Here is a 24,573-nt window from a genome sequence, read left to right as displayed (position 1 = left end):
ATGCGGGCCTGGTGGGCTATGGGAAGTTGGGGCTTAAAGCCGTTGGCACTGGGAAGCTCTGGGGAGGTTGAGCACTGGAGAGGACCTTTCCCACACTGCCTGGAGAAAGGCCCCGGGGCAGCTCTTCCGTTCACGAAGTGGGTGCTGAGGCCCAGATTGTGCGGAGGGCTTACCTGAGGCCACACAGCTAGGGGGAGGGCCTGCCTCAGTTTCCCCGGGACAGGGGCTCACCAGGTCTCTCCCCTCGCAGCCAGGCTCTCCCGGCTCTCGCTGGCGCTGCCGCCGCTCACGCTCACGCCGTTCCCGGGGCCGGGCCCGCGGCGGCCCCCGTGGGAGGGCGCGGACGCCGGGGCGGCTGGCGGGGAGGCCGGCGGGGCGGGGGCGCCGGGGCCGGCGGAGGAGGACGGGGAGGACGAGGACGAGGACGAGGAGGAGGACGAGGAGGCGGCGGCGTCGGGCGCGGCGGCGGGGCCGCGGGGCCCCGGGAGGGCGCGAGCAGCCCCGGTGCCCGTCGTGGTGAGCAGCGCCGACGCGGACGCGGCCCGCCCGCTGCGGGGGCTGCTCAAGTCTCCGCGCGGGGCCGACGAGCCAGAGGACAGCGAGCTGGAGAGGAAGCGCAAGATGGTCTCCTTCCACGGGGACGTGACCGTCTACCTCTTCGACCAGGTGCGGAACCCGCGGGGGGGCGGCCTGGAGGGAGCCGGAGCCTGGAGCGGGGCGGGGCCTGGAGAGAGGCCGAGCTTAGAGTTGGGCGGGGCCTGGTGGGAGGCAGAGCTGGAGTAGGGAGGGGCCGAGCTAGGGTGGGGCGGGGCCTGGAGGGAGGCCGAGTTAGGGTGGGGCGGGTCCTGAAGGGAGACCGAGCTGGAGTGGGGCGGGGCCTGAGGCGGGGCCTGGAGGGAGGGCAAGCTGAAGTGGGGCGGGACCTAAGGGGAGCTCGAATCTAGAGTGGGGTGGGGCCAAGCTAGGGTGGGGCGGAGCCCAGGGCGGGGCCTGGAGGGAAGTCGATCCTAGAGGAGCAGGGCCTGGGGCGGGGCCTAGACGAAGGCTGAGCTTACAGTGGGGCGGGGTCTAGAGCAGGGTTTGGAGGCAGGCTGAGCCTAGAGCGGGGGCGAGGCCTGGAAGGAGACCAAGCCTAGGATCGGGACAGAGTCTGGATCGGGGCCTGAGGGAGGCCAAGCCTATGGTGCGGCAAGAGGAGGCCTGGAGAAAGTCCACGGCTGGAATGGGGGCGGAGCCTAAGGCGGGGCGGATCGAGCAGGGCGCAGGCAGGGCCTAGGGGTTGAAGGCGGGCTCTGGGAAGAGACTGGTCAGGGAAATGGGGCGGGACTAGGAAGATGGGAGGAGGCTTTGAGTGTGAGGGCAGGCCTGACAGTGGGGCAGGGCCGGGAGGACGGGCCGAGCCTAGAGCTGGGGTGGGACCTAGGGTGAGGGCAGGGCTTGTGATGGGGGCGGGGTGTAGAGGGCGAGGAGAGGCCTGGAGAGTGAGGGTGAGTCTGGAAGGAAAGAGGGGGTACTGGGTAGTCAAGTATGGGATCCTGGAGAGACTAGGGAGGAAGTGTTGAGAAGAGGAAGTGTTGAGAAGTGGCCTGGATGGTGTGGTCGGGGCCTACTGAGAGTTTCGGCATTGTTTGTTGACTAGAGTTCTAGTATCTGTAGGGCTGGTTCCGGAGGGAGCAGATCTTACCCACTAGGGAAGGGCCATGGCTAGGCTGCAGGCGGGCTTCAGAGATGCAGCAGGCAGTCTTAAGGTATTTTGGGGTGGGGTCAGGGATGAGCGAACCTAAGGACTGGGACGGCTCTTTAGAGAGATGGGTAGAGGATTGTGTTAAGAGTTAGGCCAGTCGCGAGTGGCTCACGCCTGTAATCCCAGCACTTTGGGAGGCCGAGGCGGGAAGATCACTTGAAGCCAGGAGTTCGAGAGCAGCCTAGCCAACATGGCGAGACCTCATCTCTTAAAAAGAAAAAAATTATCTTGGTGTGGTGGTGCGCATCTGTAGTCCCAGCTACTCGGAAGGCTGAGGTGGGACGATCGCTTGAGCCCGGGAGGTTGAGGCTGCATTGAGCCATGATCACAACACTGCTCTCCAGCCTGGGCGACAGTGAGACTCTGTCTATAACAAAAAGAAAAACACGGATGGTGTTGAAGAGAAAAAGGGAGGGCGAGTGGTGCTGAGGAACTGGGGCCTTGTCTAGATGAACCTGGGGCGGGCATACCGGGCTGAGATTGTGAGAGAAATGGAAATAAGGCCAAGAATTGGGGACTGGGCCACTGAAATATATTCAGAGGGGTGGAACTTGGAGGTCGGGAGCAGGTCTACTTCTGAGGGAGGGTTCGGGGGCAGGGTCACTGCGTCCAGCATGGGATGCGCTCAGGATGGGGCAGGGGTTGGGAGGGCCACTGGAGCAGGTCTAGATCTCAGAGGTGGGTGGGACTGACAGGGACGGGGTGGGGCCTATGGAGATCGCCTTGGGTTAGGGGATCGGGTGGAGGCCGCGCGTTAATGAGCCAGGAGAGAATCCTTACGTTGGGCTACTTAGCTGTGCGTGGGGCTCAGCTGTCAGGTAAGTAGCCTCGGGCCAGGTTGAGGTTAAGGCTGGCCCGAGGCTTCGAAGCCAGATTAGGGGCTCCAGCCACCCCTCCAGAGCGTGTGATTATAAATTGGGATTCCTAGAGCCCCAGAAATATTAGCCAGTTTTGTTGGTTTTGGGGGATGCGGTAAATGGGACGTGACGGTTTGTCCCCTCTGGCTTCCCGCTAATCTGCCTTCACAGGAGACGCCAACCAACGAGCTGAGCGTCCAGGGCCCCCCCGAGGGGGACACGGACCCGTCAACGCCTCCAGCGCCCCCGACGCCTCCCCACCCCGCCACCCCCGGAGATGGGTTTCCCAGCAACGACAGCGGCTTTGGTGAGGGCGGGCCCAATGGGGCAGGAGGGGGCGGGAGCCATGGGGCGGACGGGGCGGGGCCTATGGGGTGGGAGGGGCGGGACCGGAGGGCTGGAGCGCCGCAGGTGCCTGCGGCCTGACTGCGGTCTTCTGCTGCAGGAGGCAGTTTCGAGTGGGCGGAGGATTTCCCCCTCCTCCCCCCTCCAGGCCCCCCGCTGTGCTTCTCCCGCTTCTCCGTCTCGCCTGCGCTGGAGACCCCGGGGCCACCCGCCCGGGCCCCCGACGCCCGGCCCGCAGGTACCATATCCTCGGCCCTGCCCCTCCTCTGCCCATCTCTGTCCCCTTATGTTCCACTGCCAACTTCTTGTGACCATCTTTCAATGTCCCTGCCTCTCTCTTCCCAGTCTCTTCTCTCTCCCCTCTCAGTCAACAGACACCCCACCCAGCTCTGGAACCAGCTCAGACCAGGCGATGTCCATCAGACGGTCGTAGGCAGGCAGGCCGGCTGTCCCCAACCCCTGAGCCTCAGTTTCGCCTTCTGTGGGGATTCCCCCCACCCCCAACTCTTGCCCATCTTTGTCCCATCTCTGGGCTCAGACTCCGGTCTGGCACTTGCCGGATCCTGATCCCACCTCTGGGGAACACGGTGCTCAGGGGCAGACAAGGAGAGAGAAACCCAGAGTGCTCAAAGCCGGCTGGTGTGAACCAGAGCAGGGAGGACACAGCTAGGGGTTAGAGAGCAGTCACAGCGGCACCGCTGCTCTCACGTGGACCCTGCAGTGCCTCACCACAGTTTAACCCATTTAATGTTCATTGCGATCCCATGGGGTGGATTCTAGTCTCGTCCTCATTTTTTTTTTTTTTTTTTTTTTTTTTTTTTTTTTTTTTGAGATGGAGTCTCGCTCTGTCGCCCAGGCTGGAGGGCAGTGCTCAACGCAACCTCCGCCTCCTAGGTTCAAACGATTCTCGTGTCTCAGCCTCCCAAGTAGCTGGGTTCACAGGCATGCACCACCACGCCCAGCTACTTTTTTTGTATTTTTACTACAGACAGGGTTTCACCATGTTGGCCAGGCTGGTCTCTAACTCCTGACTTCAAATGATCCGCCCACCTCGGCCTCCCAAAGTGCTGGGATTACAGGCGTAAGCCACCGGGCCTGGCCAATCTCGTCCCCATTTTACAAACGAGAACACCGAGGCACGGAAAGAAGTGAGGAGCTGGGATTCAAAGCGGCAGTTGCTCGGCCTCTGAGTCTGTGCCCTCTTTAGTAGTGAACATTGGTCAGGTTTCTTTCCTGGAGTTTCATATGTACCATATCGTTACTCCTCGTGGCCATGTTGGGAGAGGGGTCATGTCGCCCCTAGTTTCCAACTCTTAGCTATGCTAAGGCCACTCTCAGGGAGAGGAGGGCACATTGGCAGGTCCCAGCGCAGGACTGGAAAGGGACTGGGCTCTCTGCTGCCCCCTGCTGCCGAGCCAGGGAACACCCCAGGACACAGGGCTTGTACGCATCCCGGCGGAACAGGTGGTGATCCCCAGTATCAGAGCTAAGGTAGAAGGCGCCACTGGAGGGTTTCACTCCTATTTCCCCAATCTTGCCTGAGTCCAGATATTGTCCCTGCCATTTCTTAGATGTGTGACCTGAGGCAAGTCGCTTTCCCTCTCTGTGCTTCAGTTCCCTCATATATAGGGTGGGAATGATAACAGGATCTAATTCATAAGATTGCTGAGGGAATTAAATGGCTTAATCCTCCCGTGTATGCATGTATGCAGCACGGAGTCTATTCATGCAGCAGCGGTCTCTAACCATTAGCAATTATTATTATTTAGTTAGTTAGTATTTTTGAAATGGAGTTTTGCACTTGTTGCCCAGGCTGAAGTGCAATGGCGTGATCTTGGCTCACTGTAACCTCCACCTCCCGGGTTCAAGCAATTCTCCTGCCTCAGCCTCCTGAGTAGCTGGAATTACAGGCGCCCGCCACCACAGTCGGCTAATTTTTGTATTTTTAGTAGAGACGGGGTTTCACCATGTTGGACAGGCTGGTCTTGAACTCCTGACCTCAGGCGATCTGCCGGCCTCAGCCTCCCAGCTGGGAATACAGGCATGAACCACTGTGCTCGGCCCTGTTAGCTATTATTATTATTAGCTATTACTGCACTTAAAATTAAGTCGATGTTTTCTGATCATCCTCTGCGTGCAGGCGCCATGCTGGGCACGGGATTCTGAGTGGAGCAAGATGGGTGAGCCTGCTTGGTCCTCCCTGCAGATGCTGACCACACGCTGCTATGACAAATGAATAACTGCAAACTCAGGCTTGCAGAGGAAGCAGATGACAAGAGGAAAGGGTTTTATTTTCCCCTTAGAAGTGTCATTTAAGGCCAGGCCTGGTGGCTTACGCCTGTAATCCCAGCACTTTGGGAGGCCAAGGCAGGCGGATCACCTGAGGTCAGGAGTTCAAGACCAGCCTGACCAACATGGAGAAACCCTGTCTCTACTAAAAATGCAAAATTAATTGGGCGCGGTGGCGCATGCCTGTAATCCCAGCTACTTGGGAGGGTGAGGCAGGAGAATCGCTTGAACCCGGGAGGCAGAGGTTGCGGTGAGCTGAGATTGTGCCACTGCCCTCCAGCCTGGGCAACAAAAGCGAAACTCCATCTCAAAAAAAAAAAAAAAAGTGTCATTTAACTGGGGACTGGAAGGGTTGGTTGTCATTGACTAGGTGAAGGAGAAGGGGACTGCATGCTGGCAGAGGGGACAGCTTGCACACAGGGCCAGAGGCAAGAGAGAGCTTGGCCTGCTCAAGGAACAGAAGGAGACTGGTGTGGCTGAGGGTTACTCAGAGCGCATGGAGGGCTGAGGAGTGAGGGCAGGGGGTGCACTGAGGACTGGGACTTTGTCCTGGGGGTGCTAGGGAGCCATGGAGGACTATAAGCAGGGGAGGGAAGTCAATGTTGGGTGTAGGAAGACTGCTCTGGGGCCTCTTGGGGGCAGAAGGGCAAGAGTGGGAGCTGGGAGGCTGGGGAGAGGCTGGGGAAAGCACAGTGAGCCAGGGCCATGGGAATGGAGAGGTTGGACAGGGCAGAGAGTCAAGGGCGGGCGGGACAGGGCTGGGGGCTGACTCTTCCTTCACTTGGCTGCATGCTCAGGCTTCACTCTGAATGTCACTTCCTCCCTGAAGCCGTCATCGCGGGGCCCCTGTGAGGACAGAGTGGGGGTGCATTCCAGGGTATGGGGATACTGCCAAGTGGTGAGTCAGGGCTGAGCTGGCGGGGCCGGCAAGCAAGAATGACTTCACCTTTAATCATCAGCAGAGGAGATGGAGGGCGCGATCGTGCCAAACCCCAAATCCCTTCGCTCAGCTGACAAATACTTCTGCAGCAGCGTGGGCGACGAGCTACTGCGCCTGTCTGGCTCCCAAGACCATGGCGTGGGGGCCTGAGGCGGGTCCTCTTCTCTGCCCCGCTCAGTGTGGCTCTGTCCACTTAGCAAACATTTACTGGGTACTAAGAGATGCCACATAGCCCAAAGTCTTCATGAAGCATGAAGGTCATGCTTCCCATTGAAAGAGGGAAACTGAAGCTCAGGGGCTGGGAGTGAGGGCAATGATTTGACCCAGGCCCCCCAGGTAAGAAGTACAGGGTGGAGCATGAGGGAGCCTGATATGAGGCCCCCAGCGAGAACCTGCACCTCCCGGACCTTAGTTTTCTGGTCTGTGCAATGGATGGGGCTTTCATTCCGCTCGCCCAGGGAGGTCAGAGCTAGAGTCATGGGAAAGTTTGGTCGGAGTTCTCGGGGACAGCTCTTTCCACAGGGAAAAGGGGTGCCTTGTGCCAGACGGGATGCTGGGGACACAACAGTGACCACAGCCCCTGTCATCACTGAGGTTACATTCTATAGGAACAAGCAGACAGGAAGCTCCTCCCCAAGGACAGGGTAGGCCAGGCGCGGTGGCTCACACCTGTAATCCCAGTACTTTGGGAGACCGAGGCGGGCAGATCATTTGAGGTCAGGAGTTCGAGACCAGCCTGGCCAATATGGTGAAACCCTGTCTGTATGAAAAATACAAAAATTGGCCAGGCGCGGTGGCTCATGCCTATAGTCCCAGCACTTTAGGAGGCTGAGGCGGGTGGATCACGAGGTCAGGAGACCATCCTGGCTAACACGGTGAAACCCGTCTTTACTAAAAAAAATACAAAATATTAGCCAGGCGTGGTTGTGGGCGCCTGTAGTCCCAGCTACTCAGGAGGCTGAGGCAGGAGAATGGCATGAACCCGGGAGGCAGAGCTTGCAGTGAGCTCAGATCGCACCACTGCACTCCAGCCTGGGTAACAGAGCAAGACTCCATCTCAAAAAAAAAAAAAAAAGAAAAAGAAAAATTAGCTGGGTGTGGGTGTGGTGGCAGGCACCTGTAATCCCAGCTACTCAGGAAGCTGAGGCAGGAGAATTGCTTGAATCCAGAAGGTGGAGGTTGCAGCAAGTCAAGACCGCGCACTCCAGCCTGAGCAACAGAGCGAGACTCCGTCTCAAAACAAACAAAAACCAAAAAAGAAAAAACAAGGACAGGGTTGGCCGGGCACAGTGGCTCATGCCTGTAATCCTAGCACTTTGGGAGGCTGAGGCGGGTGGATCACGAGGTCGGGAGATGGAGACCATCCTGGCTAACATGGTAAAACCCCGTCTCTACTAAAACTATAAAAAATTAGCTGGGCGTGGTGGCGGACACCTGTAGTCCCAGCTACTTGGGAAGCTAAGGCAGGAGAATGGCATGAACCCGGGAGGCGGAGTTTGCAGTGAGCCGAGATTGCGCCACTGTACTCCAGCCTGGGCGACAGAGCGAGACTCCGTCTCAAAACAAAACAACAACAACAAAAAAAACAAGGACAGGGTAATCCCAGAGTGACAAACGCAAAACAGTCAGAGGGAAATGAGTGAGAAAGACCAGAGCGTGCAGGGGTGACTGCTCGACTCAGTATGGTTGGGGAAGGACTCAGTGGAGGGGATGTTGCAGGTGGGGCTTTAGTCACGGGGGAAGAATGTTCCAGGCAGCGGGAACAGCACGTGCAAAGACCCTGGGGTCGGAGCGTGCTGGGAGCACTGGAGGAACAGCAGGCGGCCCCGTGGCTGGAGCAGACGGGGGAAGAAGGGTAGGTGAGGACAGAGAAGAAACGCAGATCTTTTGGGCCACGATGGGTGAGGGCTTTGCTTTTCCACTGAGTGACTTAGAAGGCATGAGGCTGTCCCCCTAGTAATTTCCTTTCTCTCTCTCCTCTCTCCATTTTCAGGCCCCGTGGAGAACTGATTCCCCGAAGACCCGACCCCCCTGCACCGTCAGAAGAGGGGTTGAGAATGGAATCCTCCGTGGACAACGGCGCCACTGCCACCACCGCAGACGCCGCCTCCGGGGAGGCCCCCGAGGCTGGGCCCTCCCCCTCCCCCTCCCCCTCCCCCACCATGTGCCAAACGGGAGGCCCCGGCCCCCCGCCCCCAAGCCCCCCAGATGGCTCCCCTGACCCCCCTGACCCCCTTGGTGCCAAATGAGGCAGGAATCCCCCCACCCCTCCATAGAGAGCCGCCTTTCTCGGAACTGAACTGAACTCTTTTGGGCCTGGAGCCCCTCGACACAGCGGAGGTCCCTCCTCACCCACTCCTGGCTCCAGACAGGGGCCGCAGGCTTCGGGGACCTGGACCCCCCATTTCGCGTCTCCCCTTTCCCTCCCCAGCCCGGCCCCTGGAGGGGTCTCTGGTTCAAACCTTCGCGTGGCATTTTCACATTATTTAAAAAAGACAAAAACAACTTTTTGGAGGAACACGGGGCCTGTGCGTGTTTCACGAGGTGAGGCGGGGAGGATGTAGGGAGGGAGTGCGACCCTGGCCGGCCCGCATGGCGGATGGAACATCCATGCTCAGAGAGGCGGAAACTCCCGCGCAGTGGCGAGGCCCTGGCTTCTCTGCTTCTCCAGATCCTACTCTGCGCCTAGTGTGCGCATCACCCGACCTCGGCTGCTACAGCAGCAGCACTGCAGACTCAAGAATCCATAAGGATGAAGCAAGAGAATCGCTTGAACCCAGGAGACAGAGGTTGCAGTGAACCGAGATCATGCCACTGCACTCCAGTCTGGGTGAGAGTGAGACTCCATCTCAAAAAAAAAAAAGGAATCCACTGGGGTTGGGTGGGGAAGGTGCAGGCTGTGGTCAGAGCCACGTTTCTGCAAGGTGGCCCGCAGTGGTGGCCAGACACTATCCCAGGGCCAGGGGCTAGTGGAACAGGGACTCAGAAATGACCTGCTCATGCCCACACTGGATTATGATGACATCCCGCCCGCCTCAGGTCGGCACTGCCTGTTCCTTGAAGGTCCGGGTCTACCTCCCTGTCCACCGTGGTGCTGCCTCAGTTTACCCGTTTCTTCATGTGACGCCCACCTTGCTGACATTGTCATCCCTTGCTTTTACCTAACCGCACCTCTCCGTGTGGCGCGCTTTCTCTCATTTCCGTCCTTCTGGCTCCCCGTCTCACCCTGCCCCAGTTTTGGTCTCCATCTGATCTGGAGTTTTCCTGTCTCCCCATCTAAGTCTCTTGCTCTCGGCCTCCTCCTCCCTGTCTAATTCTATTTCGATGTCTTTGTCTCGAGTTCCTCCCTGCCTCCACATTTTTTCTCCTTGTCTGTGTCTCCCTGTCACCTCCTCCTGTCTCTATTATGGCCTTCTGCCTTGTGCTTTTGTCTCTATTTCCTTTTTTTATGAGACCATCTCAGTCTGTCGCCCAGGTTGCAGTGCAGTGGTGCGATCTTGGCTCACTGCAATCCTCCAGTGTAGGCATGAGCACGTCATTTCTGAGCGCCTGCCCCACTAGCCCCTGGCCCTGGGATAGTGTCTGGCCACCACTGCGGGGCACCTTGCAGAAATGTGGCTCTGATTCTCCTGCCTCAGCCTCCCAAGTAGCTGGAATTACAGGTGCCTGCCACCAGGCCCGGGTAATTTTTGTATTTTTAGTAGAGACAGGGTTACACCATGTTGGCCAAGCTGATCTCGAACTCATGACCTCAATGATCTACCTGCCTCGGCCTCCCAAAGTGTTGGGATTACAGGCGTGAGCCACCGCGCCAGGCTGTCTCTATTTCTTGTTCTCGGTTTCTCCTGGATTCTGTTTCTCACTCTTTTTCCCTCTGACCGGGTTTGTCTTTGCAGCTCTGATCTCTTGGTCTCAACCTATCTGCCATCACCTTGGTACCAGGTTCACTGGTGTATTTGCGGGATGTAGTTTGGATGCGGGAAGAGGGAAGGAGCAAGGGGTGGGAATCCAGTCCTTTCCCTCTATTAGGGAGGCTGTAGTGTAGACTCCGGCCTGGGAGTTAAGGTGACGGCAGCATTAGGGTCGCATGCAAGTCCTTGGCGGTGCCTGAAGTGATCCTGAGACATCTTCCACAGGGTGGGTGCTGCATGAACCAAACCAGGGGGAAGGTGACAGCTGGACTTTCTGGGTCTGAGAGGAGGGGCTGGGGGCCTAGACTCCTGGATCTGAGGGAGGAGGGGCTGGGGGCCTGGACTCCTGGGTCTGAGGGAGGAGGGGCTGGGGGTCTGGACTCCTGGGTCTGAGGGAGGAGAAGCTGGGGCCTGGATTCCTGGGTCTGAGGGAGGAGGGGCTGGGGACCTAGACTCCTGGGTCTGAGGAAGGAGAGGGCAGGGTCCCTAACTCCTGGGTCTGAGGGAAGAAGGGGCTGGGCCTGGACTCCTGGGTCTGAGGGAGGAGTGGTTAGTTCTCCAGGGCTGACATAACAACGTACCTCAAAATGAGTGGCTTAAATCACAGAAACTAATGGTCTCCCAGTGCTGGAGGTCAGAAGTCTGAGATGAGGGTGTCGGCAGGGCTGGCCGCTCCTGAGGCTGCGAGGGAGGATGAGTCCCCGGCCTCTACCTGGCTTCTGAGGGTGTGCTGGCAGCTCTGGTTTTCCTCGGCTTGTAGAGGCATCACCCCAATCTCTGCCTTCACCTCCACACGGTGTCCTTTCTGTGTGTCTGTCTCTGTCCAAACTTTTATAAAGACACGCATCCTACTGGATTAGGGTCCACATGAATGACTTCATCTGAACTAATTATATCTGCAATGACCTTATTTCCTAATAAGATCACATTCTGAGATTCTGGGGATTAGGATTTTAATATAAAGTTTTTTGTGGGGGTGGGGAGACACAATTTGACCTGTGCTGAGTCCATTTTGTGTTGCTCTGACAGAAGAACTGAATCTGGGTCTTTATGAAGGAAGAGGTTGATTTGGCTCAGATTCTGATGGCTGGAAGGTTCAAGACTGGGCAGGTGCACTCACTGAGGACCTCCCTCACCCCTGAGGCTGCTTCTGCTCTAGGGGGAGGGCAGAAGGATGTCGCTGTGTGCACAGAGATCACGTGGTGCTGAAGGAAGCAAGGGAGAGAAAACCAAATTCCCAAATTCCCAAGGGTGAGAACTGACTCACCCCTGAAGGCAGGCATTAATCTATCCATGAGGAATCCACCTCCATGACCACGTAGCTCCTATCAGGCCCCACATCCCAACACCTGCCACACTGGGGCTTGAATCTCAACATGAATTTTAGTGAGGACAAATGATATCCAAACCATAGCCACCTGAAAGAAGTGGGCTGAGGCCGGGCGCAGTGGCTCACACCTGTAATCCTAGCACTTTGGGAGGCTGAGGCAGGTGGACCACCTGAGGTCCGGAGTTCGAGACCAGCTTGGCCAACATGGTGAAACCCCATCTCCACTAAAAATACAAAAATTAGCTGGGTACGGTGGTACACATCTGTAATCCCAGCTACTCGGGAGGCTGAGGCAAGAGAATTGCTTGCACCTGGGAGGCGGAGGTTGCAGTGAGCCGAGATGGAGCCATTGCACTCCAGTCTAGGGGACAGAGCGAGACTCCCTCTCAAACAAAACAAAGACCAAAAAAAAAAACCCCAAAACAAAACAAAACAAAAAAAGAAGCATGCTGGGAGCTTAGGGGTCCTGGGCGAGGAGGGAGCCAGAAGTCAGAATCCTCAGGCCCTGGGGGAAGATGGACTGTGGGCAACGCTGAAGGTCAGTGTGCAGTGATGCAGCCTGGCTGGAATGTTCCACAGGTATCTCCAGCTTAATTTGGTCAAAACGGAATGACTGATTTCCCCTAAAATACTCCCTTTCGACCACCTCAGCCATGGCACTGTCATTCACCAGCTGCACAGCTCTCAGCAAGTCCTTTTGGCTCCTCTTTCAAGACTCCTAGCGTGGCCCATCGTTCTCTGCCTCCACAGCCACGCCATCCTGCACCGCACAGTCTCCTCTCACCTCCCTGCTCGCCTCCAAATTATTCTCTCTGCAGCAGCCAGGGGCCCCTCCTGCAACTTCAATCCAAACATGTCAGGCCCCTGCCTCCTGCCCTTGCACGGCATCCATCTCTTAAGAATCCATCCAGAGGCCCTCCCGGGGCTGCCGAGGCCCTCCCGGGGCTGCCCAGGCCCCACGCGACCGGCCGCCTGCCTCTGCCCTCCCCTCCCACCACATTCCCCTCCCACCGCATTCCCCTCCCACCGCACTCCCCTCTTCGCCAGGAGCGGGCTCCGCGCCTTTTCCTGCCTCTGCCTGCAACAGAGCCGGCCGCCCTGCACGCAATTCATCCGGGGAGGCGGCAGGAAAGGGTGACCTAGTGGCAGGACCCGCTGTTTACCCCGGGACCTCATCTCCCATGACCTTCTTGGGTCGATGACTCCACTTCCCTGGCACCTGTGGGAAAGAGAAGTGGGGAATTCTATTTTCTCATTTGGAACTCCATTTCCCACCAGCCCCTGGGGCCACGGCGGTCAAAGCCTCCTCTCTACCCTCCACAAAAGTACGGGATCGAACCAAGAAAAAGAAGGCAAACACCGCCACAGTCTCGGGAAACTGCGACGCCCGGAAAACCTCGGGTCTGGGTCTACCGTGGCGGGGGCGCCGCACAGCCTGCCGGGAACTGTAGTCCATCTACCCGCGGAGGGGAGCAGGGTACATGCACTGCGGTACCCTTCAGGCCGGCGGGTGCCTGTGGCCAAGGGCGGGACAGGGATAAAGGCCCAAAATTCCCAAGCGCCAGACCCCATCGGAGAGCTCAACAGCGAACACAGCGGGCGGGAGGGACTACAACTCGCGGCACGCCTCGGGGCCACCGATGCCTCTCCACCCACGTCCCTGTCCCTGTCCCGGGCCCTGCGGGGAGTTGCAGTTTTTTGTTTTTTGTTTTTAACTAAAGAGCTCCTTGGCTTCAAAGGCGGGCATGGGAGAGTGACATGGGACCTCCCAATCCGCCATTGCACCCTTCTCGGGATCCACGAGCCCTTGTTCTTTGGGGACACCACGCATACCCCATCTGGAGGGCAAAAAGGCACAGGCCTTAGCCCAGGATTCAGGGGTACCCCGCATGCCAAGACTTGACCTTCATAGAGGTGATCCTCACATTTCTTTGGCTGTCTAGAACCTCAGGTAAGACGTTAAGAACGCCGGTCCTCAGCCCTATCCTTGACACAAAATGTCCTCCAAAGGAGGCTAATCCTTTGGGGACAGACAAGCCTGGCTCTGGCACTAGCCCATAGTGCCGCCCTCTTGGCCCCATCTAAGGGTGCCCAGCCCTTCAGGACATCCCATCAGCAAGGCCATTGCAGAACACGGCCACCTCCCCGCTCATCCTTCCCTGACCCTCCAAGGTGGTCGCATTTATAGTTCTTCCAGCTCCAGGTTGTCCTCAAGGCCCTGGCCCAGCTCACCTCATCAGTTTTATCTCCTGCCCCTCAAAGACCTCAAGCCCCATGAAAGCAAAGATGGGAACCAGCTGATGGCTGTAGCATAACTGGCTGATGGCTGTCAGGCAACTTCTAGAATGAACGCTAGACCTTAACCCTGAACCCCTGCATTCTAAACTCCGTTTCTGGCCAATTCCAACTCCAGACTTCCACCACATGAACCTTCTCCCTTTCCTCCACTCCTGCTGGGCTCGGGGTGAAACCAGAACAGGCCCATCGGGACAGGCCCCAGGAGCCACACCCAGGCAGCACCCACAGACACAGGCGGGTCAGGCCCCTGTCCAGGGAAACAGGCTGGCTCCACCGAGCACCTCAGCTCTGTCAATCCCAAGAAATGAGGGGGTCAGCAGGCCAAGTGGTTAAATAATTAATAAGATTACCAACAGCGTGTTAATTACAAAGAACAGAGAGGAGCTAGAGGTGGTGCATTTTCCAAACAGGGAACCAGGATCCACAGCCCCAAGGCCCAGGGGTCCGGCCACCGAGGCGGGGCAGCTCCGTAATAAATAATGGAGTTGGGGGCAGGGGGTCAGGGCTGCTCCTGCTTCTTCTTGACTGAAATCCGCTTCTTTCTCGCTGCCAGCATCTCATAGAAGGGGTCCACACTCACAGCCGCCCTGCAGAAAGGGAGGGGTCCCAGGATGAGGGCCAAGGAGTCCAGGCCCCCAGCCCCTCCTCCCTCAGACCTAGGAGTCCAGGCTCCAGCCCCTCCTCCCTCTGACCCAGAGGCCCAAGCCCCCAAGCCCCTCCTCCCTCTGACCCAGGGGTCCAGGCCCCAGCCCCTCCTCCGTCAGACCCAGGGGTCCTGACCCCCAGCCCCTCCTCCGTCAGACCCAGGGGTCCTGACCCCCAGCCCCTCCTCCGTCAGATCCAGGGGTCCTGACCCCCAGCCCCTCCTCCGTCAGACCCAGGGGTCCTGACCCCCAGCCCCTCCTCCGTCAGACCCAGGGGTCCAGGCCCCAGCCCTTCCTCCGTCAGACCCAGGAGTCCAGGCTCACTGGATAGACTTGATCCACTCATCCTTCTCCTCCTGCGTCGGGGCCGAGATCCGGTACACCATGTGGTTCCCCTCTACCACTCGGCCGTCCGCCTCGGTTTTGCAGGCTTTGATGAGCTGCCCCTTATTGTTGGGGATGTAAAGTTCAAAGCAGTTCTGGGGACGAGAGAGGAAGGGTGCAGGTTAAGAGCCAGCCCTGGCCAGAGGAGGCCCCGCCCTGGCAGGAAGGTGTACAGAGAGGGTCTTACTGGTTTCCGGGGGTCGTCCACCTCTCGGATGCTCAGATTCTCCAGGGGGATGATTCCTCGGGGCTCCTTGTCCTGAAGAAGCAAGTTGAACAGAACTCAGACTTCCAAATCTTCACCCCAGCCCGCCTCCCTCAGCCCCAGGAGTGCAGGCTCGCAGCCCTTCCTCCCGGAACCCAAGGGCCCAGCCGGGCCCCGCTCACCGTGGTGTACTCGAAGTAGTAGAGGCAGTTGTCTGTGAGGATAAACCAGCGCCGCTTCCACGTCTTCACCCGGCCCCCTAGAAGGGAAGGGGCGGGAGGGGCCTGGGCTCAACGGGGGACAGGGCCTCTGGGAGATAGGAGGGGCATGAGAAGCAGAGCAAGAGCGGTAGAGGTGGGGCTCCTGGGGCCTAGGACAAAGCCACTGCGTGGGGGGAGACAGACAAGCAGGGCCGGGCGTGCTGGGGCTCCAGGAATCGTCCACCCCCAGCTTGGGGCTCCACATTTTCTAAGTCTGTCAGCCCCAGCCCAGGATCCTGAGCCCCCAGCCCCCTCCTGTGGGCAGGAGGCCAGGGCGCCAGGGCAGCCCCTCCCCTCGTCTAGTGATGGGAGACAAAGACAGGTCGTGTACCTACCTCCTGGGGCAGACAGCGAGAAAGCAGGCAGGACCAGGTGCAGGAGAAGGGAAGGCAGGAGAATGGAGCACCCCCAAGAGCCGCAGACAACAGAAATAGGGTGGGCGCAGGGAGGGATGCGCAGGGGCGGGACAGAGAGGCAAACACAGGAGAGAAACACGCAGAGAGGGAGGAGAGGGAGAGAGAGGGAAGAAAACCAGTTACATCCACATGAGGGGGCGATGGTCGGGGCCCCTCCCTCCCAGAGAGGCCAAGGGCCATGAGCCCCAGGTGGCAGGTGGCAGCCTTGAAAACCCCTTGCTTCGGTACAGGGCCCCAGCCTACTCCCTAAGGTCTGTCCTAGACCAGGAGGGTCCTCCCTCGACATGGTAAAAGTGCCTCTCCCCTGGAGGTGGCACCACAGGGGAGAAGGCAAAACCCCTAGTCCTTGGCCTGAGGAGGCCGTGGGGGCCCATCTCAGCTTCTGCACAAACTGGCTGTGTGACCTCAGGGCACTCTCTTGGACTCTCTGAACTCCAGCCTGGAGACTCACTTCAACCTCTACCTTCCTGTAGCAAAATGACCTGCTTCTGGCTTCCTTGTGGGCCCAAGGTTAAACAATGACAGTAAGAATGGCTTTTATTAGGCATGGAGTAGCAACCACCATCACCAATCTCCACTCCTGTATTTCCATCGTTTAAGGAAGGGGTCCTGGAGAACTGGCACAAAGGGAACAGAGGCCCTCTGGTCAGAGACGTCCCTGGGCTGGGCAGCCTTAGATGGGACTCAAAGCCAAACTGAGGCGTGAGCCTCAATTTCCTCATCTGGGAAATGGGAAAGGTTCCTGCTGACAGGGGCAGTTTTTTTTTTTTTTTTTTGAGACGGAGTCTCGCTCTGTCGCCCAGGCTGGAGTGCAGTGGCGCAATCTCAGCTCACTGCAACCTCCACCTCCTGGGTTGAAGCAATTCTTGTGCCTCAGCCTCCCAAGTAGCTGGGATTACAGGCGCCCGCCGCCACGCCCGGCTAATTTTCGTATTTTTAGTAGAGACGGGGTTTCACCATGTTGGCCAGGCTGGTCTCGAACTCCTGACCTCAGGTGATCCGCACGCCTCAGCCTCCCAAAGTGCTGGGATTACAGGCCTGAGCCACCGTGCCCGGCCTGACAGGCGCAGTTTTGAGGGAAGCAGTTCCGCGTGACGCTGGCGCCTTCCTGCTTCTTTCTGGCCCACTCACTCCCAGGGGCGCCTCGAGGACTCTCAGATTCCCCCAGCAGTCTGCCTCCCTTGGATCGAATGCGGGGATCTGGACCGGAGTGTTGGTTGGACAGTGATTTGCATGTTTTACTTTTATCTTATAGAGACAGGGTCTTGCTCTGTTACCCAGGCTGGAGTGCAGTGGCAGAATCACAACTCACTGTAGCCTCGACTGCTTGGGCTCAAACAATCCTCCTGCACCACCAGGCCCGGCTAATTTTTTAATTTTTTGTAGAGATGGGGATATCGTTATATTGCCCAGGTTGGTCTCAAACTCCTGACCTCTAGCAATCCTCCTGCGTTGTCCTCCCAAAATGCTGAAATTCCAGGGGGGGGCCACTGTGCCCAGCCTGACTTGAGTATTTTACATTTACCAGGAAACCCTGGCATCTGTGGAGGCGGTGATGCCCTGGTTTAAAAGATAGTTCCACATGGAGAGGCCCCCAAGACTCAAGAGGCCAAAGCTGCCTTGTCCAACCTCCTTCTGAGAAGCCTGGCCTTGACTCCCTTCACTGAGCTGGAAGCTTCCTGTGGGCTCTCCTGCTGCCACGGGAAGCCTCCACTATTGTGCTGGACTGTAACTCCCCAGATCTGTCTCTCTGAAGCAGCTGTGCACCGCTTCTCCGTTATAAACCACATCTCACACACAGGTGGCACCTACTGTTACCAGGCACGGCTCCAGGCCAGTGTCTCTCAACCTCAACTATGCATTGGGAGCTTAAACGGTGACTGATAGCCCTTCTGCTCCTGAAAGCCTGACTTCAGGAGTCTGTGGCCTGGCCACCGGAGTTTTCGAGGTGCCCAGGCAAATGTCATGTGCAGCCAGGGCTGAGAACCACTCCAGTCCTCGTGCTAACCCCTCATCATGCTACGATCCCGTCTGATCCATGCTAACCAACCTTGAATGTGCCAGTGCCACATGTTACAACGAAGACTCCCCCCTCCATCTCAGCTGGGTCTCCCGACTCATCTGCACCAGCCCTGGCTATTCCCGCCCCAGCCGGGAGCCAGAATCTGGGACAGGTTTCCTCGCCTGTTTGGCTCTTTTCTGCCTGTGGGTGGTGTTTCGGGAAGGATGGCTCCTGGATCAGCCAGTGCTCTGGGCCTGATGCCTTGGAGTGCGGGCTCAGTCCTGCCTGGGACCCTGGGAGTTCTTGCCAAGGGGAATAACATGCTCCGGGGGTTTGGCTCCCTTGGGCTGGGTTAACGCAGTAGAGAGAAGCCTCAGTGAACTCTTCCCCCACAAAAGGACAATGTCACCTGCCTCTCACTGCGTCCTCAGCCCAGCTCAGGGCCTGGCACAGAAGGGCTCCATGAACATTCGTGGGTAAAGAAAAGGGGTTGGGAAGTACTTACTACAGGCCAGGCCCAGCGCACGGGCCTGATTTTATTTTCAGCACCATTTTTTGGGTGTCGAAAACTGAGGTTCAGAGAGGTCGAATCATTTGCCTCAGTTCAGGCAGCAGGTGTGTGTGGAAGCTGAGTCCAGGGCCCAGGCCCACGAATGTCCCCCTGTGGAGGGACCAGCGGGGTCAGGAGGTCACGTACCCAGCTTCAGGAGCCAGCCCTCCCGGTCTGGGTTGAAGAAGGTGTGGGTCAGGTCGTTCCCGTCATCCTCAGGAATCTTGAAGGGCTCATTTCGGATGCTGTCGTAGAGGTTCTGAGGAGTGAAGGCTCCATTAGCCATTCAAGGCCCCTGGGACCCCACCCCCCGCCAAGGGTTACTCAGGGTGGGGGGCAGCGAGACCAGGGGTGGGATGACTCATGGTGGGGAAGAGAGGGGGCAGACTGGGGAGGAGGGGAAGTGAAAGGCAGAGAAGTGAAGGGAGGCCGAGGTGGGGGAGGAAAGAAGAGATGCCCTGGTGACAGGTGGAAGAGCCGGCTCCGTCCTCAGAGAAACAGACAGATGGGGAATGAGGCCAATCAAGGGCCAGAAAGCATGACAGCCAGAGATAGAGCAGACAAACAGGCCAAAACTGTCAGGGCCAAAGCCTGAGAGAGACAGTCAAGAAGAGAAGCAGCCAGAGTGAGAGAAAAAGATCACGCAGGAGTTGGCAGGATCGCACCATCTTGGGGGTGACGGCAGACAGCTCGGGCACTAGGAGACCACAGGTGGGGCGGGGGTGTCTGTGGCAGGAAGAGGGACAGGGCTGAGGGGCAAGGAAGGGGAGCTGACCCTGAGCAGCTCCTCAGGCAGGTCCCCGCCCTCGTTGATGCCCCGGTTCATGGCCACAAAGCGCTCCAGGCCTGGCTTGTCCCGGACATTGGGATTGTGGAGACTGGTGTTGAGCATGATGACGGCGAAGGACAGCACGTAGCACGTGTCTGCACCAGACAGGGCAGGTGGTGACGACCCAGGCATGTCAGCCCCCAGTGCCCCCACTCCCCAGGACCCCCAGCTCCCAGCCCCCTCCCTCCCTCAGACCTAGGGGTCTGGGCCCCCGTCTCCTCTTTCCCAGGACCCAGGAGTTGGGGCCCGCACCTGTGGACTGGAAAACCCCAGGGTTGCACAGGCAGTATCGCTGGGCGAAGGCCTCCATCATCCGGTCAATTTTCTGGGCCTCTCCGGGGAGGCGAAAGCTCCATAGAAATTGCCTGGGTTGGGGAGGGGCCAGGAATGGATGCTAGGGCTGGCGGGAGCCTGTCCCCACTCTCAGTCCCTGCGATAGGAACTGGTCCATGAGGAATCCCAACCTTCCGGCCTCAGCAGGTGGTTCAGGTAAGGTCACGTGATCCAATCTGACCAATGGGCACTGGCCACAGGAGTGCTGTGGAGCGGTACAGAAATAGCCTCTTTCTGCTAAGTTTGCTAGACAGGTCTGGGGGTTGGTTGTGGCTTGTTATCAGGTAAGAGGGGCTGCAGACAGCAATGCTGGCATAGTGGCAAATACAAGAGACAAAGAAAGTCGACTTTCTGACCACCATTTGAGCTCCCGGATATAGCTATGCCTGAAGGAGGCCATAACCTTGGACTTTGATGGTGCAGGACGCACTCGGTTCCCTAGTTTTTGTTTCTGTTTTGCTTGTTTCTGTTTTTTTCTTAAGGTTTGTCACTTGTAACTAGGAAGGCCCTGACAGGTACATTCCTGGCCTTCCAAACCCCTCCCGGTCACTCACCTGAGGGCCTGCACCAGATTGAGGTCGGTGAACTCATGCAGATCCACAAAAGCATGGAGCACCGCCAGGTTCAGCTCTTCCCTGGAAGGACAGGACAAAGTCAATGCAGTTTGGAGAGGATAGAGCAGGAGTGGGCAGGAGGCAAGGCCCTGGGGAAGTCGTGCCCCTTCTACTGCACCACAGCTGCCCTCTGCGGAGGGTGAAGTTTCCTGCTGGGCTCCCACACAGGCCTGCCCCCACGGTGGGGGATGCTCAGAACACACTCTTGGGAGGAATATATGGCTTGGGAACCCAGGTTAAGCCAGACCTTTGTACAGTTGGGAGAAATCCCGCAAACATGTATGCTACCTACTGTCACCTCTCTCAAACGATCCCCACGCTCCCCAGGTATCCAGACACAGTCCCCATCTCCCCCAGACATCCAGAGATGCTTCCCACACACCCCAGATCTCTGTAAATCCCTGATTCCCAGACGTCTACAGATGGCCTCCAACCATTTGCTGTCCAGTCCCATGCATTCTAGGCTTCCAAATGACCCCCACAACTCCTAGGCTCCCCACAAGGGCCCAGTGGTCCCCACAGCTCCCAGATGGCAACCCAGTGCCCATGCACAGCCACGGTCTACCCCTGTTCTCATGCTCCCATGACCCTTGAGAGATGCTCTCCACCCTTCTCAGATATAAATGGATGCTTCCCCACAACCCCCAGGTAATTCCAGAAGGCCCCGCATCCCCAGATGCTCTCGGGTGGCCGCAGGCTCCCCTAGCCCCTGTGTCCGTCCATTCTGTCACAGTCCAGTCAGAAGACGCATCTGCCAGGGCCTCTCTGTGGGGAGGCTGCAGGGCTGTTCCACCTGCGAGCTGCCGGTGTGAGGGCAGGAGCTGGGCGCAGGTAGCGGGAGGGGCGGGCCCCACAGGAGCTGAGTGGTGGCGGCCGTACCTCTCCCCCAGGTAGTCCCCGATGGCTGTCTTGTTCAGCCCCTCGCCCTTGTACAGGAAGCGGGCAATCTCCTCGGGTGTGTTCTGCAGCAGTTCGTTCTCCACCAAGAACTGGATCCCCTGGTGAGTGGGGACAAGGTCTCAGTGCTGAGCGCCAGAAAGCCACCCCCCTCACCTCCCTGGGAACCTCAGCATCCAGACCTACCCCCACCCTCAACAGACCAGGGCCAGGTTTCACTTTCAGCCTTCTCAAGGGTCTTAAATAGGATTCTTCCCAACTCATGGCCTTTGCACCTCATGGCCTACCCTCTCTGCCTTTGCCTGGTTAATTCCAGCACCAACAACAGGGTCTGGCAAGGAACAGGTGCTCGGTACATGTTCTTTTCTTTCTGAGACCTGGTCTCGCTCTACTGCACAGGTTGGAGTGCAGTGGCGTGATCACAGCTCACTGCAGCTTCGAACCGCTGGGCTCAAGGGATCCTCTCCCTTCGGCCTCCTGAGAAGCTGGGACTATAGGCATGTACCAATACACCTGGATAATTTATTTATTTTTATTTTTTCTAGAGATGAGTTATCACTATGCTGCCCACGCTGGTCTCAAATTCCTGCCTTCAAGCAATCCTCCCGCCTAGGCCTGTCAAAGCACTGGGATTACAGGCATAAGCCATGGAACCCAGCCAATAAATGTGTGTTGAATGACTGAACAGAATTCCAACTGCTTCAGGAAAGAATAACGTGACAACCTTGAGCAGACGCAGTCCCTCAAGGGCTGTGAACTCCAAGCCCTTGCTAGACTGGAGGCTTCTCTCGCTCTCTGTGCTATGAAGCCCTCTCTACTGCTGCCATATCTCACTCTGAATTGGGGTATCCATGTCCAGGGGCTGAGCACAGGGCAGCATCTAATTCTTCTTTGGGTCCCCAGCATTGCCCTATACAGGATCAGGCTCTCAAGAGGCCTCAGAAAATGGGTGTTAAAGGCTGGGCACGGTGGCTCACGCCTGTAATCCCAGCACTTTGGGAGGCCAAGGCGGGCGGATTACGAGGTCAGGAGATCGAGACCATCCTGGTTAACTCGGTGAAACCCCGTCTCTACTAAAAAAATACAAAAAATTAGCCAGGCGTGGCGGCGGGCACCTATAGTCCCAGCTACTCAGGAGGCTGAGGCAGGAGAATGGCGTGAACCCAAAAGGCAGAGCTTGCAGTGAGCTGAGATTGCTCCATGGCACTTCAGCCTGGGCGACAGAGTGAGACTCTGTTTCAAAAAAAAAAAAAAAAAAAAAAAGAGAACGGGTGTTAAATGAGTATGTGAACAGGCCGGACATGGTGGCTCATGCCTGTAATCCCAGCACTTTGGGAGGCTGAGGTGGGCAGATCATCTGAGGTCAGGAGTTTGAAATCAGCCTGGCCAGCATGGTGAAACCCCATCTTTACTAAAAATACATAAATTAGTTGGGCATGGTGGCGGGAGTCTGTAAGCCCAGCTACTTGGGAGGCTGAGGCAGGAGAATCGCTTGAACATGGGATGGGGAGGTTACAGTGAGCCGAGATCACATCACTGCACTCCAGTCTGGGTGACAGAGCAAGACTCTGTCTCACAAAAAAAAAAAAAAAAAGTAAGTGAACAAAAGCCATTCCTCCACCTAGTGAACACCTACTCATCCTTCAAACCCGACCTGAATGTCTCCTCCTCAAGGAAGCCCTCCCTGACTCCACCAGCCTGCCTCCTCCAGAAATCTACTACCCTGATACCTCCCTCTGTCATGGCACCTTTGCAGGAGGGAGGTCAACTCTCCTTTGTGCATATCACTTTGTCTACAGCCCTACAAGACTCGAGCTCATCTTGGGACTAGAAGTGCGCCCATACAAGTAGAAAGTGGAAGACAACCTTCAGGGCAGGGGACGAAACATAAGCGTCAGGAGGGCTGGAACACTTGGTCAGTGTTCAGAGAACAAATGGACAGCCAGTATCTGAATCCAGGGATTAGGACCAAGTCTGTCCACCTAGAATAGACCCGGAACCATCACGCTTCTGGAACCCGGAGGTGCCAGAAGCCCCTGCCCGGATGTTTGCCCAGCGGATCCCAGTCCTGTGGCCCCAAGCACCTTCTTGGGGTCCATGTTGAACTTCTTCCTGCCCATTGCCATCTTCCGGTTCCGCTGCAAGGTCTTACTGCAGGAGCAGAGAGCAGGGTGGGGGATGGGGGGTCAATGCCTGGGCATTCCTGGCCTCAGTCAACCCCACGCCCCCCAGGTCACCCGCCCCAGTCCTCACCTGCCCTCATTGGCCTCCAGCCCCTCCACCTCGCTCATGGCTTCACTGAGCTCCTCCCGCAGGCGCTGAATCTCCACCAGCAGCTCCTGCTTCCGCCGCCGGATGTTCTCCAGCTCCATCCGCTCCTCCGGAGTCAGGTCTGGGGGTTCTAGGGGTCGGGGTCACGGTTTAAAAGTCAGTGCTGGGGACCATGAGCCTGAATTCCTGCAATCTGGGGGCGGACAGAGCTGGGAGAGGATGCATAAGGGCCTTCCATGTCTGCACAGAAGACTGCGCTGGGGGCCTGGATTCCTCCGTGCAGAGAAGGGCCGGGGCTCTAAACTCTTGAGTCCTGGGGGGAGGAGGGGACTTGGGGCCCGGATTCCAGAGTCTGAAGGAGAAGGGGAATAGGTGCCTGAGCTCTTAGGTGTGAGGGAAGAAAGGGTTGGGGGCCTGAGTTTCTAGGTCCATTACTTGGAAGGGGACTGAGGCCTTGGTTTTCTGACTCCATTACTGGCGAGGTAGCTGGGGACCTGGTTATCCGGACTCCTGGGTCCATGAACAGTCACTACGGCCGGGGGAGCTGATGACAGCTCGGGAGAGTTGGGAAGACGGGGCGGGACATCGAAGGCCCCCGCCCCCCAAGATTTCTCCCCTCCCCGCAACCCGAGCGCCCCTCCCCGGCCCCGGCAGACGCTGGGCTTGCCCGCCCCTCCAGCGGGAATGGTTCCGCCCCGGCCTCGCCTCCACCGCTCCATCCCGCCCCTCCCGCCGCCACCGGAAACAGGATCAGCCCAAACAATGGCCTGGAACGCCCCGCTTTCGGGCCCCGCCGGAAGCCCGTCCAGCGCCCCACAAAAGCGGCGCGACAAGTCTACTACTGGGCCGAAAGCTTCTGGGCTGCGCGCTCCAGGGGGAAACGTTCGCGGCGGAACGTTCAGGAGAAAACGCTCCAGCAGCTCCCAGCCGACCCCGCCCCTCCCCGACCTACCATAGACGCCGTCCTCCATGGCGGCTAGGAAGGCCCGCGGGGAGTCCGGGGCGGTCCCGCCGGTCGGGCCTGGATCCGCGTTGGCCCGCGGGCTCGGGTGAGCCCGCTCAAACGCCCCGGGAGCCACCGCCGCCTCCTCAGCGCCAGACCTCAGCGCTGAAAAGACTCTCCCTTGGTCGCCCAACCGCCCCTTCAGTAGGGACCGTCCCTCTTTTTGACACCGTCCAATCCACAGTGGGCGCTTTAGTCCTCCCCGCCCTCGCCACCAAAGGATCGTCTTCCAGGGCCAACAGTCGTACAAAAAGCTGATGTAGGTATGTCCGGCCAGAGGTAGACGGCCCGCGGGGCCAATCGGAGTGCAGGCAGGGCAGCAGGCCCCGCCTCCGAAACAACAGAAAGCACTTGACAGGCTTGCTCTCCAATGGGAAGCCCCAGAAAGGTGTTGCGCGGAGGCGGACCTACGCGGTACAGACATCTCTGCGCCTGCTCAAAGGCCCTGGAC

At 58.1% G+C, this 24,573-nt stretch overlaps 2 protein-coding genes across 7 annotated transcripts in view; one reads left to right on the top strand and one right to left on the bottom strand.

Moving 5' to 3' along the window:
• The window catches only part of LOC105478643 (lemur tyrosine kinase 3), a 29,044-nt gene extending 20,351 nt beyond the window's left edge, over positions 1–8,693 (top strand). For 3 of the 5 annotated variants that reach the window (XM_011736156.3, XM_071087342.1, XM_071087343.1), the window contains exons 13-16: positions 251–666; positions 2,773–2,908; positions 3,047–3,184; positions 8,169–8,693. In XM_011736156.3, coding sequence (XP_011734458.2) covers positions 251–666; positions 2,773–2,908; positions 3,047–3,184; positions 8,169–8,185 — 707 coding nt within the window. In that variant the 3' untranslated portion in view covers positions 8,186–8,693. Of the gene's footprint in view, positions 1–250; positions 667–2,772; positions 2,909–3,046; positions 3,185–8,168 lie in introns of those variants that run through there. The other 2 variants (XM_071087346.1, XM_071087344.1) reach the window with 2 other exon arrangements.
• A 5,342-nt stretch (positions 8,694–14,035) lies between these two features.
• LOC105478640 (cytohesin 2) lies at positions 14,036–24,468 on the bottom strand. Of its 2 annotated transcripts, none has more exons than XM_011736152.2 (12): positions 24,072–24,468; positions 23,102–23,249; positions 22,933–22,999; positions 20,831–20,949; positions 19,892–19,972; positions 19,257–19,369; positions 18,951–19,099; positions 18,323–18,434; positions 15,130–15,206; positions 14,930–15,001; positions 14,683–14,837; positions 14,036–14,301 (listed from the first exon to the last, which is right to left on the bottom strand). In XM_011736152.2, exons 1-12 carry the CDS (start codon positions 24,088–24,090, stop codon positions 14,214–14,216), a joined length of 1,200 nt encoding a protein of 399 aa, XP_011734454.2. In that variant the 5' UTR covers positions 24,091–24,468; the 3' UTR covers positions 14,036–14,213. The 2 variants fall into 2 exon arrangements, with proteins under 2 accessions (XP_011734454.2, XP_070943448.1); XM_071087347.1 differs by lacking the exon at positions 24,072–24,468 and adding an exon at positions 23,555–23,735.
• Between the last annotated feature and the right edge of the window lie 105 nt (positions 24,469–24,573).

This window comes from Macaca nemestrina, chromosome 20 (genome assembly GCF_043159975.1).
Source record: "Macaca nemestrina isolate mMacNem1 chromosome 20, mMacNem.hap1, whole genome shotgun sequence".
In the NCBI taxonomy this organism is placed as follows: domain Eukaryota; kingdom Metazoa; phylum Chordata; class Mammalia; order Primates; family Cercopithecidae; genus Macaca; species Macaca nemestrina.
The sequence above is the reverse complement of the archived record's forward strand: the minus strand, read 5'-3'. Positions and strand labels throughout refer to the sequence as shown.

Coding starts and splice junctions, on each gene's coding strand:
- LOC105478640 (XM_071087347.1), bottom strand. CDS start 23,639: ATGGACCCAGGAGTCCGGATAACCAGGTCCCCAGCTACCTCGCCAGTA. Junction 23,250..23,554: donor AGGCCTCAGTCCCCTTCCAA/GTAATGGACCTA, acceptor CCCGACCCCTAG/AACCCCCAGACCTGACTCCG. Junction 19,973..20,830: donor GGGGACTACCTGGGGGAGAG/GTACGGCCGCCA, acceptor CTGTCCTTCCAG/GGAAGAGCTGAACCTGGCGG.